This window comes from Pagrus major, chromosome 15, assembly GCF_040436345.1.
Source record: "Pagrus major chromosome 15, Pma_NU_1.0".
In the NCBI taxonomy this organism is placed as follows: domain Eukaryota; kingdom Metazoa; phylum Chordata; class Actinopteri; order Spariformes; family Sparidae; genus Pagrus; species Pagrus major.
This window is the reverse complement of record NC_133229.1, coordinates 17,227,226-17,245,939: the sequence shown is the minus strand read 5'-3', so window position 1 is coordinate 17,245,939 and position 18,714 is coordinate 17,227,226. Positions and strand designations below refer to the sequence as shown.

Below are 18,714 nucleotides of genomic sequence, written 5' to 3'. Positions count from 1 at the left end.
TTTTTTTACCAGCCCTGTCCAGCTCTGTCTCAGCTAACTAACTGAACTGTGATGTGTGTTGCAGACCCATCCCTCCAGTCCTCCTATCCTGCCTTTGTAATGTACACATCCCTCATCTATAAAAACATGACTACTCCAGTTTACACTACTCTGAAGGGGGTGAGTTCAGCTTTACACTGCAGGACTTATTGATACATTTATTTTGAACTCCTGTACATTCTCATGCTGCATGTTTGATCATCTGTGAACACCGCTGCAGTACCAATGCCTGGTTCGATCTTGCAGAAAGCCACTCTGCTGAGCAGCAGCCCATTCTCAGATGAGTCATCCAGCTCTGAGGAGTCATCTAGTTCAGGAGAGGAGGACGGCTCCCTCTGCGGCTCACACACCTCCTCCAGCTCCCGTAAGGACAGCAGCCCAGGCAGCCCGCGCTCTCTCAAAAGAGGTACAGCACACGTATAGTATACCGGTAGGTTTTTGAGAATTCCCAAAGAAGCTGATGGTAAAACTGTCAGTGAGCGAAGCAGCTGCAGTGTTCAACCCAAAAACAATCACTGCACGTTTCCATCAGAAAGTCATGGTGTGTTTGTGACAGTCAGCAGTGGATCTACAGTGGTCTTCATGAAGTAATTCATGTTGTTGCAGCATTAATCCGTGTCTTATACATGAGTTTCCGCAAAATATAGTAACTGAATATGTGTGAAGCATGGTATTTGTATTACTCTGTAATTCATTATTGGTGATGCAACATGTATATCGTGATGTATCAAACTTCATGGTTTACAGTATATAAATATCACCCTTCAGAGTCTGTGCTTTTGTTTTTAAGCAATATACATTTGATTAAAGGATTTTTAAGGTGTATTCATGTAAAGGTATCTGTTTAACTAATACTTTTCTGCAACTTTGCTGAATAGTTTTCTGCAATCTAACTTAAAAAGTCGATACTTACTGTCACACAAACATAATGAGGCTGAACCATTGACTGAATAAAATGTGGACAAAGCTTTTAGTTCTAAAAGTGCAGCCGATGCAGAACTGACTATAACCTGCATTCTTTCAAATGGCAAGCAGGAGGCAACTCCACTGGTTTCAAAAAGAGATCAATTGTATGTAAGCTTATGAGAAAATGACCCTACTTCTCACTTGATTTAGTACCCCAGTAAATGGTTTCCTCATGAGTTTATGGTCTCAATCACTAGTTGCAAGTCTTTTTCAATACAGCAACATGTTCATTTTGTGCATTATGGCCATTAGGGTAAAATAGATGATAAAAACAGGATATGCTCTAGGGCATGGCTACTTTGTGATTGACAAGTTGATATCGCCGTGTATCTGCTGGTTCTCAGTCAGATCCAATCAGAATATCCTCCCCAGCTCCGCCCTCGCATCCAAACATTGAGGCTTCAAAACGGTAGTCCACAAACCAATGACCACCACTGTATCTTACATTGTCAACTGTTTTCTTCTCCTCCAGCTGTGTCCATGTCTTCAATGACCTCAGAGAGCGACTATGCCATCCCTCCTGATGCCTACTCCACTGACACAGAGTGCTCCGAACCAGAGCAAAAACTCCCCAAGACCTGCTCTGCAGCCAGCGACAACGGCAAGAGTGTGAGTCAGTGTGCACGTCCCTGAGTGTATTCACAGGAGGATCACCTTACCTGTGACACAACAAAATCACTGCTGTGGAGATTACAAGCTGGCATGTTGTCTTTAGGGCTTTCGGATGCGCTGGTGAGCTCAAGTCAGGATTCAAATCTTCATCAGTCATAGTCAATGCATAATGCAATAGCACAGCAGTATAGTAGTTCTACCAGATTTGAACGTTTATCTTTCAAAAAAACATTGGCATTCAAAATACACTCTTGATTTGTTACTGACTCAAACAGATATATTTTAGTTTATTTATTTTAATGTTTCTGCTTGTGCTTTTTTTTCACATATAACAAACTACATTACCTTTAGACATGAATTAAAATAAATTAGTATGATGAACTCAATCTGTTTAAGCTCAATATGACTCCTTCTCAAAGGTTTTTAATAACCCAACAAAATGTAAAATCTCTAAATGGCAAGAGGGAACATTTCTGAATATGTTAGTGATTTACTCTTTTATCCTTTGTAATGTATATTGTGATATATAAAACTGAACAGCTGAACTGAACAACAATTCTTATAGGAGCCGATGGAGAAGTCAGGCTACCTGCTGAAAATGGTGAAAACATGGAAGAAAACTTGGAAGAGACGCTGGTTTGTCCTCAAAGACGGAGAGCTGCTCTACTATAAATCACCTGTGGGTTTTATTCTTGATAACATTTTTTCATGTTGTTGCTTTATCATACAACTTTTTGTTTTTTAAAAAAGTTATTTGGGACACTCACACACTACATTATGATTCATGAAATGTATTTACAATCATTTGTATTTATCATTCATAGGCACCTTTAATATATTTCTGCTGTTTATCTTTTGTTTGTTGTTATTAATGTGATATCAATGGTAATAATCGATTGTTCTGTTCTGTAGAGTGATGTGATCAGGAAACCTCAGGGTCAGATCGAGGTCAACGCCACCAGCAGCATCGCCCGTGGAGAAGGAAAACAAGTTCTCCAGGTATTCAGCTATTTTGAGAGTTTTGTCCACTATTGGATATGTAAATCTACTTTAATGAAATTACATATAGTCAGACCTTGACCCCTTGAGTCACAAAATATAGAAGTACAATTAAAGAAGATTCCCTTCCTCATCCTCTCCTTCACTCTCCTTCATGTTTTTGTTGTGTAGATAGTGACAGGGAAGCGTGTGTACTACCTAAAGGCTGACTCTCCTAACCTACTCGAGGAGTGGCTCAGGGTGCTGCAGAGCGTGCTCAGGTTGAAAGCTGCCAGTCCTCTCTTCACACAGCCGGATATTCGCCCTGGCATGAAGGGACTGCTCATCAAGGTCCAACAACTTACCATTATGACCTGAATCTTTCAGATGCATTTCTGTAACTTATATAAATACATCACCACATGGTTCCTGTTAGATTGTCACTGTAGTTGTACTTGCTTTACGGCAGGTGAAGCACGGCTACTCCAAGCGGGTTTGGTGTGCTCTGATTGGCAAAACCTTGTACTACTTCCGCAGCCAAGAGGACAAGGTAAGTCTCTCCTGGTCTTAAGATTTATAGGATATAGAGACAGAACTACAATGCACTTGTCAGGTTCATGTTTTTTGAGGTCAAACAATAAACTTGAGTTGGTTTATGAAGAACAGTACTGGACTGAGAACCTGTATGAAAACATAACAGAACTTTATTTCTGTGGTTCAACACAAAAACTGTTTTGTTATTTGTTGTTTTTATTTGAGTGTGTGCATTTTTGTGTGTGTTCCCAGTTCCCCCTGGGTCAGATTAAGCTGTGGGAGGCCCGGGTGGAGGAGGTAGACAGGTCAAGAGACTCAGATGACGATCTGAAGTCATGTGGGCGGGGCTCACAGACGGCACATTTTACCATAGCCATCCACCCACAGGAGCAAGGACCAACCTACCTGCTCATCGAGTCACGCCATGAAAAGGTCAGCGACGCTCTGAGAGTGCATCTTTTTTTCTCAGCGTTGCAATTTTTCTGCTCTTCACTGTCGAGAGATTCATGATCCAGACAGTGATGCCTTATTTCTTTTATTTTCTTTATCTGGAGTTTTTTAAGGAAAAAAAACAAACATGATCCTCAAACTTATTTTTTTTCTCATTTGCCTCTCTTCTGAGATTCTAGTTCATCTGAATTACCAAAAATAAAAAGCTTTGACGTTGCTATGAAAATGTTACTTATGCTAAGTTTAAACTGATATTTGATCATAAGGTCTAATGTTTTTTTAAGTTTCTCTGGTATCACTGATATTAACATGTGTGGCTCTGAAGGATTCGTGGCTGTACCATCTGTCTGTGGCAGCAGGCACCACAGTGGGTAAAGTCGGCACTGAGTTTGAACAACTGGTGGGAAAACTCTTCCAACTGGACGGAGATCCAAGTGAGTTCTACTGATTATTTGTTTTTGTTTTGTACTTTTTTGTTGATGAAGATTCTCAGTCATCCAGGTCATTGTATTTCTAAGAAATTCAAAGTCCAGTTGCCTACGACACAGCACTTAGAATTTCCTTAACTATGTTTTTTTTCCTTTTTTTTTCACTGAATTTATTTGCACTTAATTTGTGGTCAATCATACATATTTTACTTTTAGGTCTCTTATTCATCTAGTGTCATATTTGTTTCTGTTTGTCTGTTATAAATGTTTCTCTCAGCTTCTTTTTTTCCCTTTGTATGGAGTAAATTGTATGACATGTGCTTCCTATTGCCTTTGATTACTCCAGTACTGTGTCTGTTTGTCTTTCAGGCTCTCAGAGCTGGAGACATCCCATGTTGTGTTTCAGTAAGGAAGCTCTGTTGTCTCCTCTCACCACACTGCCTTCACAAGCTCTGCAGACAGAGGCCGTTAAACTCTTTAAGGTACATATACACACAGATATACAGCATACAGTATGAGTTACTGTCACTATGGAAGATCAAGTAAACTCGGCAATCTCTATTGATAAGACATCTGACAAATAACAGGTTGACATTTTGTAGCTGTTTGAATCATATATCTCAAGAACAGATTATCTCTCATCCTGCATCTGTCTTCTCAACTCTACCTATCACCTCTCTCCTCAGACATGTCAGCTCTTCATCAACGTGGCCATTGATGCTCCAGCCATCGACTACCATGTTTCACTGGCCCAGAGTGCCTTGCAGGTGTGTCTGGCCCATCCTGAGCTTCAGAATGAGTTCTTCTGCCAGCTCATTAAACAGACCCGCAGGAGGCAGCCGCACGGCCATTCTGGACCCCTGCAGGTGTGTATTCTTACCACACGGTGGCATCAGCAGCACATGTTGCGTTCTGGAAACGCTGCCATTTGAAACAGGAAGTACAATGTGTCTGAAAAGGGTTGGGATCATCAGGGTTCACTGAGTAAATTATATTAAAAACATTGGAGAAAAAACATTGATCCAGTCAGTCAGTAGACATAGCTTTACGGTCAAACCTTTACTTTGGAGAGCCATGTTTCTCTTATGTTGGTATGTAAAGAGCTTTTATGTGCAAGTCCTCAAAAGCTTCTCTCAGAAAAGGCATTGTAATATAACCTGCTTTTTAGACCCAGAAACGACCACAGTCACCCTGTAGTCATGTGATCCTGTAGTCCCCTTCAAAAATTATGTCAAATTCCAAAGTATGATTATCTCTCAGCCAGCTACATAGTTTTAAGACAACAGAACGTGTCATAACACAACCCAGCAGCTCCTTTGTGGTAGTGTATGAATGAATGACAATTAGCTACAACTATGACAGATAGTTGACTGACTGGCATTGTCTCATATGTGTGGCAGTTTATAAAGAAGGTGTGAGGTAACTGTGTGTTTTTCTCTCACCCTTAAGGGCTGGCAGTTTCTAGCCTTGTGTGTGGGACTGTTTCTGCCTCAGCATCCATTCCTCTGGCTGCTGCAGGTTCACCTCAATAGACATGCAGACTCCAGGTGAGCATCAGGGGCCCCAACATTAGTATAAAGAATCAAGGCACATTGTCTAAGAAGTGACAACATAACAGAAGTCATTTAGAAACACTGCAAATATCTGACATGTTTGTATCTTGTACTAGGGCCACAACTAAAGATTATTCTCATTATAAATACTGTAATGTGCTATTTTTTTTTCTCATTAAAGATATAATACACTACATTTCTTTAATAAAATGTCCAAAAAACCACTAGACCTTTGTTATAAACAGGTATTTTATTGAGTTTTATACTTAAATTATCACAGATGTTTCCAAAAATGTTCAAACCAGAGAAATCTGTAATTTTATTCAAGATAACAGTGCTTTTTTATGACATCGCCTCTGGCTATAACTTCCAGGAAAACACCAGCTGATACGTCAGAGAGTGAGGAAGGAAGCCGGTGAACGTGACTAAACATAACGTGACTAAAACTTTAAAACATTACGTGAACATTTCTGCTTGAGTCATCTATAAAATATTTGAAATGTGTGGAAAAAGCTTGTCACAGTTTCAAAAGTTTTCAAATTGAGCTGAGCAGAAAATTCTCACTGGAACCAGAGAATGTTTTGAGTTTTTGCTTAAAAAATGATTCAAACAATTAAACGATTATAAAACATTTTGCCAATTAATCTGTCAAGTGACTAACTCTTCACAGGTATTGCATTGTCCTACATAATATACCCAGATAATACGGACATGGCAGTATCACTGTCCCACTCTTTGTCCTTTTACAGTCAGTTTAGTGACTCACACTGTGCTAACTTCTGTTGCAGCCGCTGTACTTCCTCACGCAGACATAATGCAAACTACAGCTCCTGAACTTGAACTCACTTTATATACCTTCATTTTGTTGAAACAGAGTTCATTATGTACTGTTGCAATTAAAATAGTTAATTTTGAATTAAATAAAGGGTCACTTCACCCAATCGTACACATAAAGTTCCGTTTAGTAATCATACGACTCAGCCCGTGAAAACAGTTGTATAATGTCTTTAAAGTTAAGTTTGTTAAGTCAGAGAAAATTAAAAACCTTGATGATGTCACATTATTCTCAAAACAAAAAATTAAATACCACTGTGTCATCATGTCCCTGTTGTTGTTAGGACTGAGGTGGGTAAGTATGCCATCTACTGCCAGCGCTCCATGGAGCGGACCCAGCAGAAGGGCGAGAGGCAGTCTAGACCGTCCCGAATGGAGATCCTGTCGATCTTACTGAGGAATCCCTATCATCACTCCCTGCCATTCAGCGTGCCTGTTCACTTCCTCAATAACACCTACCAGGTAATAACACAGCACACTGGAAGAGAGATAATAATAAACAACAGTGAAGCCTCCGTGCTTACATTGTGAATCTTGCTCATACACTCTCAGATCAAAGCCTAAAGTCACACACAGCTCACACATATCCACTGTAAACAGTCAGTGTGTTGATACTGTTATACACACGCTCACATGCCTCACTGCTCCACCCAACCTGTGCGCTCTGAGCTGCGGTTTCTCCTGCGGGGGTGTTTGTTTTTGTCTCTTCCTACTCCTTGTCTCTCTCTCTTTGTATGCTTTCAGGAAGTGATGACATCAGCTCTGGACTTACATAAGATACATACATCTGTGTCTGGCTAAAATACAATAATAAAACAAATACTGCTCTGTATATTCTTTCATAGATGATTATTAAAAAAGTTTCAAAGTAGCAGAATTGCAAAGTACTTTGTACAAGTGATAAATAATAACAAGCAAACAACCCAAGCTAAAATGGTGAACATGGTCAACATTTTAACTGCTAACCACTTACATGTTAGCAATGAGGTTTTGAGCATGTTAGGATGCTTATGTCAGCATTTAACTTTAAACGCACCGCATTAAGTACCACCGATAACACATTATACTGACTGTCATTAATGAATGCTAAATTCACAGAGAATCACTTGAATAAATAGTTATTTCACTGTTAACAAACATTGAAATGCTTAAAAGACCATTTATTAAGCAAATAATGAACATGCATTATACATGAAGTGTTAGTCAGACTTAACATCATAGCTTTTTAAAAGCAAGAAGGACCATAACTGTCTTGATCATTCATGTTGTCTCCTGTTTTTAAACGCATTACTATAGGTGGTGAGCTTCGATGCTTCGACCACAGTGGATGAGTTCCAGTGTCGCCTCAACCAGGACACCAGCATGAGGAAAACTGGGCTGTCTGGTTTCAGCTTGTACACTGATGACCCGACTGGGCGAGAGCTGGAACACTGCCTGCAAGGAAGCATCAAGGTGCATCTTTTATTTATGTGATGATTTCTTTTTCAAGAAATGATCTGTTGGATTGCTTAACGCTTAACACAAATCTGTCACCTTCACACGCTCTGCAGATTTGCGACATTATCTCTAAGTGGGAGCAAGCGTCGAAGGAGCAGCACACTGGCAAGTCTGAAAACACAAGGACTGTGCGTCTTACCTATAAGAACAGGTAGAGAAGGATTCATGTATGTTAATAGAAGGTCAAAATGTTGATTCAGGCTCAAGATAGGACTTTGAGAGGGGATTTGTGGCCAGGAAAGTTAGTGAACTTGCTATTTTGAAATTTAAAATAACTATCTGATATTTTTGGAATGAAAATGTTGTTATGCACATATTCAGGGTCACTTAAAGATATAGTAAGTAACATTTCATATGTCCCAAAAATGTTCAAAACCTGAGAAACCCGAATTTAACTCAAGGTGATACTGTGTTTCCTTTGGTCACTTGGGCTATAACATTTGGGAGAGAGTCAGAGAGTGAGGAAGGAAGTTGGCAAATGGGATTAAACATGATGTGAATTAAATTTAGTATTACCTCATCCATTAACTTTTCTACCTGAGTCACATAGGGTACTTCTCATTTCTCGTATTTATTGTTTCATCGCTACTTGCTTAAACCGGAAGTCATTAGAGTGCTAGAGTACTGTTAGAGTTTCTCCAGAGATCAGCCTTTGAAAAAAAAAAAAGTGATCATCCAGCAACGCTGTTTGCTGTCCGCTTCAAAGATATTTAAACTGGTATTAAGCACAGGATTGGTTATAATGCAGGGTACAGACAGCAGCTGAAATAATGCAGACTAACTGCAAAAGAAATAATAAACTGTAGTCAGTAATGTTCCATCCATCAGACAACTAAGTCTGTATTTTCCAACATCATTCTCTCCTTCTATTTGCTTTTAACTATCTCTGTCTTTACCTTTCCATCCCCAGGCTGTACTTCTCTCTCCAGGTCAGGGGGGAGTCAGAGAGGGAGAGGTTGCTGCTGGCTTATCAGACTAATGAGGCCATTGTGGCAGGACACTTCCCCGTCAACAAGGAACTGGCTCTGGAGATGGCTGCCCTGCTGGCCCAGGTCTGAAAGATTAAATCTGTACAGTCAGTGCTGGGTTTAATTTAAAAAAAGATGCAAGCGGTATAGACAACTCTGAGATAGTTAGTTTTGATTTTACAATGCCACACAGTATTATTTTTGCCTCTAATGTTTTTTAATTTAAAGTGACAAGTTATTCATGTGCTAGACCAGGCTCTATCCTAAAAAGAGGCACAGTACAACATTTACTGTATTTGTCTGTGTTCAGGTGGAGTTTGGGGATTTTGAGCGTCCCTTCTCTGCTCCTGGATCAGCCCAGACCAAGTCTAACCAAACCCTGAAACAGGTTCTGGACAGATTCTATCCCAAACATTACCGCAGGACCACATCTGAGGAGCAGCTCAGGTACCAGAACACACTGAAAACTGGCTCTGATTCAGTCTACACACACTTCCTACTCTCACTTGTATGTATCTATTTATTTAGTTGGCTATATAATATAGATAGTATCTTTGTTTTGTATGTAAACTCAGTTATATTGTCACGTTCATAAACTGTTGTTTAACTTAAACTTAATTTCCTGTCATCGTCCTGAACATGCAATAACTTTAATTTGTTTTTACACCATCGATACTCATCCAGTCAAGTCAGATCTCCAATCTGTGAAATGTTTTTTAAATATATATTTAATTTGCCTGAAGGAGGTCTAAACTTTAGAATGAACCAACAGGAAACTTTCAAGTTATGCAGCAAAAACAATACCAAAAATAAACATTGTTGTCATGACATGATTTTGGTAGTCAAATAACTTGGATGGATGGATTGTCTCCTCCCTCCTCTCAGACAACTGCTGCAGCGTCTCTCCGCCCGCTGGGCCTCTCTCAGGGGTCGAAGTTCACCAGAGTGTGTCAGGATCTACCTGACTGTTGCCAGGAAGTGGCCTTTCTTTGGTGCCAAATTATTTGAAGCAGAGGTAAGTCATCTGTAATGTCTCGTAACATAAAGTAATCTTATCATCAGCCAAGATTTAGACAGCGTTACAAAGTATTAGTTGTTTGTTGAACAAATAAAGGCCAACACATAAACTAAATAAACTCTCTATATAGAAAAGAAGGCAAATAGAAAGGAAAGAAATAGAAACCTCTTTACAGTGTGGATGTTTTTTAATATTTTATCCAGTCAGATCTTCATGTGCACTAATAGAATACAAGGCAATGTAGTTTCATTAAAACACCAATTACCATTAAATTAACACAACAAAAGCTGTGCTGTACTTTTACACAGGGTTTCTATTTTTATGTCACTGGTAAAACAAAGAGACGTCACAGCTGTGTGTGACTGAGGTGTGTACACAGTGGTTTACAGTACTGCAGTGACTGGATTACAGTGATTGTTGTACTTGAAATCCTTGGAAATAATCACAATCATTAATATTTAGGAGTTACAGTGTGCTATCATATTATTAATACATCCATCCAAAACATCCAGTGTGTCCACTTCAGTGAGGATCAAGAAAAGTCATAAAATCATATTGTAGTATATTATGAGAATGAATTTCAAATAGATCTCACTTACTGTTTCTCTGTCTATTTTCAGTCCATCACTCCGTCTCCAGAGCAGGGTGTACATGTTTGGCTGGCAGTGCATGAAGATGGTATCAGTGTTCTGGAGCACAACTCTGTTGTAAGTATCTCTGCATATTTTGGTGCATGGTGTTTTTACGTTGAGCAATAAGCACATTTTGAGGTAGTATTTTATCTAACCTTGGACAAAAACATTCATGTTTAGTATAAGTGGTCTAAAACCACTTGTTTGTGTCGTTTAGCTCAATTAATACTTCATGACTGGCTTTATGTGATTTTTTAAATGCATGTTGCATTAGTTGGACTAAGATGTACAATCTTATTATTAATAATGCTCACGCACATTAAGAAAGCTAGGTCACATATCACAAACATGTAAACAAGAATACATGGAAAGTAGTAATATGTGATATTTATGTAGCTCTCTAAAGCTCCAGGTGGATTTTGTACCCACATTGTTTTCTGTCTTTTTTATCAGAACAGAATCATTGTCGTAACACAAATATCTGTGCATCTGTGTGTTCAGAAGCCGCTGGTGTCCCACCCCTACAAGAACCTGATGACGTTTGGAGGCTGCAAACAGGACTTCATGCTGGTCGTGGGACAGAGCATCAGCACCAACACAAACAAAGACAAACCGACAGAGAAACATCTGTTTGCTATGGACGCCTCCAAGGTGTGTGAGAGATCAGTATGTGGTTCTTTATTTATCGTATTTTTTTATTTCACCAGGAAGTCCCATTGAGATCAAGATCTCTTTTACAAAAGAGACCTGGCCAAGGTTGTACAAAATCACAACATAGTAAAATGCAACATATAAAACATGAGAACAGGTATTGAAACAGTGGCCTTTCAAGAAAAACAACCACATGCCTCCTTCACCACATTCCTAATGACATTTTGACAAAGTTTCATTAAATCTTACCCAACTTAACACCCCTCTCTAGAGCCAGTGTTTGGTTTTTGTCCATTCTGGGCTACTGTAGAAACATGGCATTGCAACATGGTGGACTCTGTGGAAGAGGACCCGCTCCCTCTGTAGATATAAAAGGTTCATTCTAACATAATGAAAACACAATGATTCTTAGATTCAGGTGATTATATACTTATGGAAACATAATTATGATAATTATTCATCCTAATTATGATTGTCATATGCCAGTTCTGCCAGTAGAGCTTCCTCAATCCTACACACTGGCCCTTTAAAGTACTCTAAATTGACAAATATATTGAAATCCCCAGTCTTGATCAGACAACAAAACAACAAACTATGGACTGTGAAATGAAGTGAATTCACAGTCACTCATACATGGAGATCGTGTGAACACACACGCATCATGTTTGGTTTTGTTTCGTCCACAGATCAGGGAGATTACCCTCCTCATCTCCAGTTACATCAACAGCGCTCATCAGCAGAAGGCCGCTGCCCATCACCTCTCAGCCCCGGCTCTGATGGTGGCTCAGCCCATCAGCCTGAAGAGCAAAGAGCTGAGGAGCAAATCCCCACCGGCACTGGGACGCCCCAGCAAGGCACCCACACTGCTGTGACAGCACAAAAATGTTATTAGAAATATTCAAGTTATGGATTTGAAAGTGAATTTTCAGCTGCACTAGGCCTGATTCTGTTTTCACACAGCCCTGACATTTGTCTCACTGCAGCAGATTCATTTCTGGAATGTGGAACGGTCACTTGTCTGTTTTCTGGAAGTGTCTGAAACTTTGGTATTCAATCCTGCATCATGTATGAGTTGATATAACTGACCAGCTGAGGTTGCAGCAGTTTACTGATACCATCATATAGAATTTCTGGAAGCTGGTGTCCTCTAATTTTAAGCAGTTAACTCCAGAAGGGTGACTTATTAGTGCCTCTCTCACAGAACACATGACGTTTACATCTGAAACTGGAGCTGTGAGCTGTGTACATGGTACAAACATGTTGAGAAACAACTAAGGAACGTGCTTAAACATTCTTAAAGTACATTTTTTGTCTTCATGATAGATGTGTTGTGTCTATGTGCTGACACCAAAGAGAAAAAGTCAACAGTATTTATTGACAGACTGAGCTAGTGTTCTGAAATGTCTCATTAATCTATTTGCTGTGTGCATTTCCTTGTGTAAAGATGCTATTTGATTTTCTTTTTTTGTCATCCCCGCCTTAAAAAATAATGCACACTCATACACAATATAGAAGTGGTAATGTTGCTTTGTTAAGGAATCATTTAGGAGGTATTATTGTGTATTGTTCTGTCCTCCTGTAGGGCTCAATAACTCAACCAGGAACTAAAACCTTTACAGTGTTAGATATTATGGGATAATGAAGGACAGTGAACACTGCACTGAATGCAGGAGATAATAACAGGTAACCAGACTGCAGCTAGAGAAAATGTTTCAAAAAGTGTATAAACTACAGTGAAAATGTGCATGCTTTATAGATTTAGTTTGCAATGCAATTAGTGTGATTGATGAGCTGTAGACTGTTTGAATTGGTTGTGTTGGGAAAGTCAGAAGTTTATAAGAGGAAGCAAGTTTGGACCCTGTGTGTTCTTAGTTACTGAATAGCCAGGAGAGAGGTGAAACTTTAGTCGTGTACAGACCTTTGTAGCGGAGGGAAAATCGCCACACCGTATTTTACATGACAAAGTTAAGAGAAGGAACTCAGGGTTATTGTATGGTACAGGAAATCAACCCTGTGTTTATTGTATGTTGATAAAGAGGAAGATGGTAAGGGGATGTGACAAATGTTGAGGGAACAGGATGGTGGAAATGCATTGTGGTTGCTGCTTAAAGAAAAAGTTTTCTCTGGCGTGACACAGAATATGAAGGCATTTTAATGAAGCAATAGGATCAGACATAGCGCCCGATGTAACAAGATAAACTGGAAAAAAGGACATTTTCTTTATGTAAGGTACTTTAAAAAGATTGATTTCCCTCCTAGTATTATCTTAAGCCTGTATAGAGTGAGAAATGTCAGGTGTTATATTTATTTGTCATATAAAATAATCAGGTGAAATAAGTGTTATTATTGTACAAGTCTAATGCTTGAATAAACTTTAACTACAGCAGCAAGCTCCTGGTGTCTTTTTCAGCCATTCATATAGAAAGCGCTCGCCCTTGGCAAGCTCTCCAAATCCATAGAAACCAGTCGGACGCTCACTTTTTCCAACTTCACAGTTTCTCTCACCACAAAACTGCCGTCCAGCATCCTCATTGGTGCAGACATAGCTGACGTGCTGATACCTGCAACAGGTGCCTGACAACAAGTGACACACCCTCATTCCTGTAGTCTCTCACAGAGAGAGAGAGAAGGGGGAGGGGTGGATATATGATACTCAACCTGTCTGAACTAGTTAGAGACATGCTTTTGTTCCTGTGTTGCTATGGAGATGAAGGGGGGGGGGGCTCAAAAGTGGGTGAGGCAAGGTAACTAAGACATAAGGGCCAATGATTAATGAGAATGCTGTGCTGGTTCACAGTGTGCATTATCAAAACTATAGAAATGGAGAAAAACAAACAGAAGTCCACACTCATGTTTGCAAATTACATGTGTTGCTGATGTGTACTTTCAAAATAAAGTTACACATGTGAAACACAATGGATTCATAATAATCAGGCTGTTGGGAGCTTTCTATCTCACCGTGGTGCCTTTGTGTCGCTTTAAACAGCAAGACTTAAGCTTCAGTGGGACTTCATTGCGACATACAGGTTAAACAGGGACTGCCTCAGAGTGTGCTGCTTTCAGCTACAGCACAGCCTCACAAACCACTGACGCTGTGATCATGTTGTGACACAATACCCACCTACATTTCTCTTCAGTGCGGCACAACAACACCTGTTTCAGGTTTGTTACGCAACTAATTCCCACCTTGCACTCTTTGTTTCTTTGCTCCAATAAGAGGATGTCTGCTACTTTAGCTACACTGGACTTTGACTTTTCACCTCACTTGTGAATAAAGGGTGCTGCAGTGTTGCTGTAAACTGTAGTCTGTTGTCTTTGTTGTGTACATACTGCATGTGTCCATTTTGGAGTGAGTCAGAACCTGACGGACCAGTTGAACGCGACGCCAAACCATTTCAAAGACGCAGTTGGGAATGACAAACCACCTCCTTCAACACTAACAGATGTTTTTTGACAGCAAGTCTCAGCCAGATAGTATCACCGATACATAAAACACACATATTCAGTCTCAGATCTTTTACTACTTTCATATAGGTTGAGAAGATGATATACAAGTGTATTTTCTGCCAGAAAGGCTATGAGGTTTGTTGGTACTTTAAAAAGTGGCCAATGAAGGCAGGGACTGAAGTGTCCTTCAAACAAACATAATACCAGGACAGTGACACATTCTAACAGGGCTGCCACACCCTTTGAAGAAGTCATCTGGGTAGAAAAACTGCATTCAACCTGCCCCATGTAAACAACAGGATTACAAGCCATCATTATTAAAAGCAGACATCTTATGTGAGACAAAGGTTTTAAGTTTGAGGAAAATGTCCATGTACTTTAAGAAAAGTGTCCATTTAATCAGGGTTGAGTATCAGGACATTTTAAATGTGTATATGAGAAGCACTGCAACATGCAAAATGGTGCCCACAATGACTTCCTGAAGCTGGTCTCCTCCCCCCATATGACCTGCTGTAGTTTTCCACTGTGCCCAAGGCACAAGGTCACTCAGACAAAACTCTACAATACAAAGAGAAAAAAAAACCTGACATCAAGAGTCTTTTAAAACATACTTTTATTAAAAACAATCTGACAGACAAACAAACATTTGTAAGAAAGAAACTGTACAATCTAACATGGAATTTAAAACCATTCAACAAGTTCTAACATAAAAACGTGGCAGACATGTTTTATAAAGCACAGTTCTTTATGGCATACAGATTGGATGATGCATTTAGACTTTTCATGATATATAAATAAAACGGCGGTACCAGCAGTGCCAACAATATCAAAACAAAAAAAATCAAGCTGATTGTTCCTTTACAATATCCATTCCTCAAGTAAAATGATGAAAATGGCACACTCCCACTGCAAAAAAGGTCATCCAAAAAGGTGATGTACAAGCTGACTCTGAAGGACTGCGATGAACACTTTACATGGCCTCCATCTCCCTTTGCTGAATGATAAAAAACAGACAAAAACAGGTTGTTAAACAACAATTCTGTGGTGCAAAAAGTTCACTTTTACACAGAGAGACATTCAAAAATAAAGTCACAGGAAGTTCATCTCACCTGAGCTTTGTTGTACCGCTGGCTCTCCCTCCTCTTGGCAAAGAACTGTACACGCACACAAAAAAAAAAGGAAATTAGGACTCAAACTGACAGCTAGGCTCAAAGAAAATCTACAAATAAGAATAAGCGACATGTAGGCAGACGTGTGGACTCACCAGGACCAGCAGGCCAGCAACGACAGCCAGCACCACCACAACGATGACGGCAATGATGCCACCAGACAGGTGCTTCATGGTGAAAGTGGGGGCCTCCTCATCCACATAGTACACCAGGATACCCTCCATCTCCAGCTTCTGGTTGCCCACAGTTGGCTCAAACTTGTCCTGGTTCTTGAACATGGGCAGCACCTTCACCTGCACGAGGAGAGATTTGGAAAAATGACAGGTCAGTCGATGGACTACACTTTAAGCATATTTATGTATAAATAATAGTGTCAACATACATCTTTCTCCATGTAGTAGGCCATTTGAGTCAGGTCATGCTGGCGGTTGCCCTTTGGCTTCTTCACGTCCACAAAAATCTTGCGGGATTCAGGGTCATACTGCAGTGTGACAGAAAACACCTCGTTAGTGCTGCATTTTAGCAATGCTGTTCTGAATATTACATGCATCATGTGCAACGTTACAAAAAAGCATGGTTTTTCCCTCCCCCACTCACCTCGACAGCTTCCACCAGGTCCTTGTTGAAGTTCTTATAACGCTTGTGAATGGCGTCGGCAATGGCGCTGTATTGGGGAAAGAAATTAAGATTACTAAATATTGAAGCTCTGATGTTAACGTTGTAGTGCTTTTTTAAGATGTTATAATAATCTGGACATGTAAATACACTCACGTCTTCAAGTTCTTTGCATCCACTGGTGTGTCCACTTTTTTGTGTGTCAGCTCAAGACGAACCCAGCTGGAGAAAAATTAGACAAAAAAGGTCAACGCTTGGCATCAAACATTTAACTTGGTCATCCACTCCTCCACATTGATTAGGATGAAATACTTACTAGGTCTCCACAAGCTTGTCACACACGAGAGTTGTGTCTCCCTTATCAGTACGACGAACACCAGCGCTGTTGACACACCAGCACTCCTCTGTGTTGTTACACTGCTTGGCCCTGAATTTGCCGTCGTTTTCGCACACTGGGTCGTAGATGCCATCGTTGTCCACAAAGGCCGTCTCATGCGGCTTTCCTCCAGTTCGTGTGGACAGGCCCTTTTTAGCTCTGTACATCTCAGCCTTCATCAAGTAGCACTTAGGGATCACTGAGGGCAAGGCGAGGCAAAAAAAAAAAAAAAAATCATGAGGCAAGAAGGACAAAAACACAAAAGAAAAACATGGCAAAAGGAGGCTTAATCTTCAGGCCCATCACCACACGCATACTTATACTTACATTTGGTGCAATCCAGCTTTTGTTTCTCACCGCTACCCACCAGAATCTCACACACACATGGGGGTCCATCACAGGTGGCCCACTTCAACGTTTCACATGAACCACCTGCACAGAGAAACACAAATGTTTGTCATTCAGGCTGAAGCAAAAACTTTAAATTAACCAGCTCCTAACAAGAACTCTTAATTGAACTCTCAAGTTTAACACCACTGACTTTTTTTTCCCCAAAATGTGTTGCATTTCTTTGAACATAACTAAACTGTGGCTGACAATACAAAAAACACAGTTGGACAATTAAATGTAACTAACTAAATAAATAAACTCCAAAAATGTATCACAGAAAGAGGATTTATTGTACTGCCAGATATATAGCCCTATAAAACACACAGGGCCTAGGGCCGCAGGTAGACGAGCAGGTTTCTCTATCACCTGGGCGTTGGTTTCTCCAAACAGACCTCAGTCCTCAGAGAGCTGGGTGAAACCCTCCCCACCCCCACCCAACAACCAACAACCAACAACCAAACTACCTGCGTTTAATAAGCTAACTGTTTATAAAGTTTTTCGACGGTAAAGTCATTTTAGACGAGCTAACTTTACACTCTAGGCATGAAATGTGATTCTAAAAGCTGTTAGAACAAAAAACACATGACAAAAAGTAGTTTTAAAAAACCCCCAAAAAACACTTATTTCTGTTTTGTAACCGAAGCTGTTAGAAAACAAAATGAAGTTACACGCGTGTCACTCAAACTGCGCTTTTTTATGTTGTTGTTTTTAAGCTTAATAAAGTTTAATGAGTCAAACTACTTACAGTTCTGAGCTGAGGCTCCCGCGGCGAAGGCAGCGAGCACGAGCACAATCCAAATCTTCATGCTTAATTAACTAAATGAAGAAGAAGAAAAAAGGTTTCTCTGATTCTCTGAAGAAAAAAAAAAGGTTTCTCTATCCGTCCGTCGTCCGCGGAGACCAAAGATGAAGTGAAGAATGGCGTCCAGGCACAAAAGGCTTCCTTCTTGTCCCTGCAGGTGTGTCCCCGTCAAACCTGTCGGGTGAGAAACTCCAACGAGCACGCGCACACAAAGGTGAGGAGTCAAAACAGCACGAGCGCCAGCAAAGTAGAGTTACTGTTCAGGGCTGGTTATCGATTATAGCCCTATTGATTGTCGATGTCGAACTGATAGATAGGTGTTGTTGTGTGGGTTTATAAGACAAGCAGTCTCATGACGTCGATCTAATTTGCATAGTCAACGAAGAGGGGCGGGGCGGTGAGCCGAGCGCACCTTGCTTCCGCCATGTCCATATTTGGTCTCCCTCGCTCTCTGTTGACATATTTTCTTCTTTGTAAGTAAAGGGAAATTTTCCAGTTAGTCTGTCACATAAATGTTGAAAAAGTAGAAATTTTAGCTAAAGTAGAAATGAAAGAGTGAGAGAAAACCCTCAAATTTCTACTTTTTCAACTTTTTTGTCATTCATTTTCTGCCACATACTAATATTATTATGATAATAATAATAATAATTATTATACTATTATTGTGAAACTGTGTCTTATTCTGTGTGGCTGTTGTTCATACTGACCTTTATACTGAAGGAGCCACTGCAGGAAGGTAATGACTTTTATATTCC

At 40.0% G+C, this 18,714-nt stretch overlaps 2 protein-coding genes across 2 annotated transcripts in view; one reads left to right on the top strand and one right to left on the bottom strand.

Annotated features, from left to right (window-relative positions):
- Window positions 1–13,543, top strand: part of plekhh2 (pleckstrin homology domain containing, family H (with MyTH4 domain) member 2) — a 31,161-nt gene extending 17,618 nt beyond the window's left edge. The window contains exons 10-30 of the mRNA XM_073482060.1: window positions 65–159; window positions 286–445; window positions 1,478–1,614; window positions 2,183–2,296; window positions 2,530–2,616; window positions 2,788–2,946; window positions 3,065–3,145; window positions 3,382–3,561; window positions 3,905–4,013; window positions 4,377–4,489; window positions 4,694–4,873; window positions 5,457–5,554; window positions 6,679–6,856; window positions 7,691–7,846; window positions 7,945–8,042; window positions 8,802–8,943; window positions 9,170–9,306; window positions 9,745–9,874; window positions 10,498–10,584; window positions 11,011–11,160; window positions 11,847–13,543. Of these exons, the coding sequence (XP_073338161.1) occupies window positions 65–159; window positions 286–445; window positions 1,478–1,614; window positions 2,183–2,296; window positions 2,530–2,616; window positions 2,788–2,946; window positions 3,065–3,145; window positions 3,382–3,561; window positions 3,905–4,013; window positions 4,377–4,489; window positions 4,694–4,873; window positions 5,457–5,554; window positions 6,679–6,856; window positions 7,691–7,846; window positions 7,945–8,042; window positions 8,802–8,943; window positions 9,170–9,306; window positions 9,745–9,874; window positions 10,498–10,584; window positions 11,011–11,160; window positions 11,847–12,032 (2,777 nt within the window). The 3' untranslated portion in view covers window positions 12,033–13,543. The remainder of the gene's footprint in view (window positions 1–64; window positions 160–285; window positions 446–1,477; window positions 1,615–2,182; window positions 2,297–2,529; window positions 2,617–2,787; window positions 2,947–3,064; window positions 3,146–3,381; window positions 3,562–3,904; window positions 4,014–4,376; window positions 4,490–4,693; window positions 4,874–5,456; window positions 5,555–6,678; window positions 6,857–7,690; window positions 7,847–7,944; window positions 8,043–8,801; window positions 8,944–9,169; window positions 9,307–9,744; window positions 9,875–10,497; window positions 10,585–11,010; window positions 11,161–11,846) is intronic.
- Window positions 13,544–15,203: 1,660 nt separating this feature from the next.
- epcam (epithelial cell adhesion molecule) lies at window positions 15,204–18,267 on the bottom strand. The gene is made up of 9 exons (XM_073481750.1): window positions 17,903–18,267; window positions 17,095–17,199; window positions 16,708–16,966; window positions 16,548–16,613; window positions 16,374–16,440; window positions 16,159–16,257; window positions 15,872–16,069; window positions 15,717–15,761; window positions 15,204–15,601 (listed from the first exon to the last, which is right to left on the bottom strand). The coding sequence occupies exons 1-9, from the start codon at window positions 17,961–17,963 to the stop codon at window positions 15,578–15,580; spliced, it is 924 nt and encodes a 307-aa protein (XP_073337851.1). The 5' UTR covers window positions 17,964–18,267; the 3' UTR covers window positions 15,204–15,577.
- Between the last annotated feature and the right edge of the window lie 447 nt (window positions 18,268–18,714).

Coding starts and splice junctions, on each gene's coding strand:
- epcam (XM_073481750.1), bottom strand. CDS start 17,963: ATGAAGATTTGGATTGTGCTCGTGCTCGCTGCCTTCGCCGCGGGAGCC. Junction 16,614..16,707: donor GACAAGCTTGTGGAGACCTA/GTAAGTATTTCA, acceptor ATTTTTCTCCAG/CTGGGTTCGTCTTGAGCTGA. Junction 16,258..16,373: donor ACCTGGTGGAAGCTGTCGAG/GTGAGTGGGGGA, acceptor GTCACACTGCAG/TATGACCCTGAATCCCGCAA.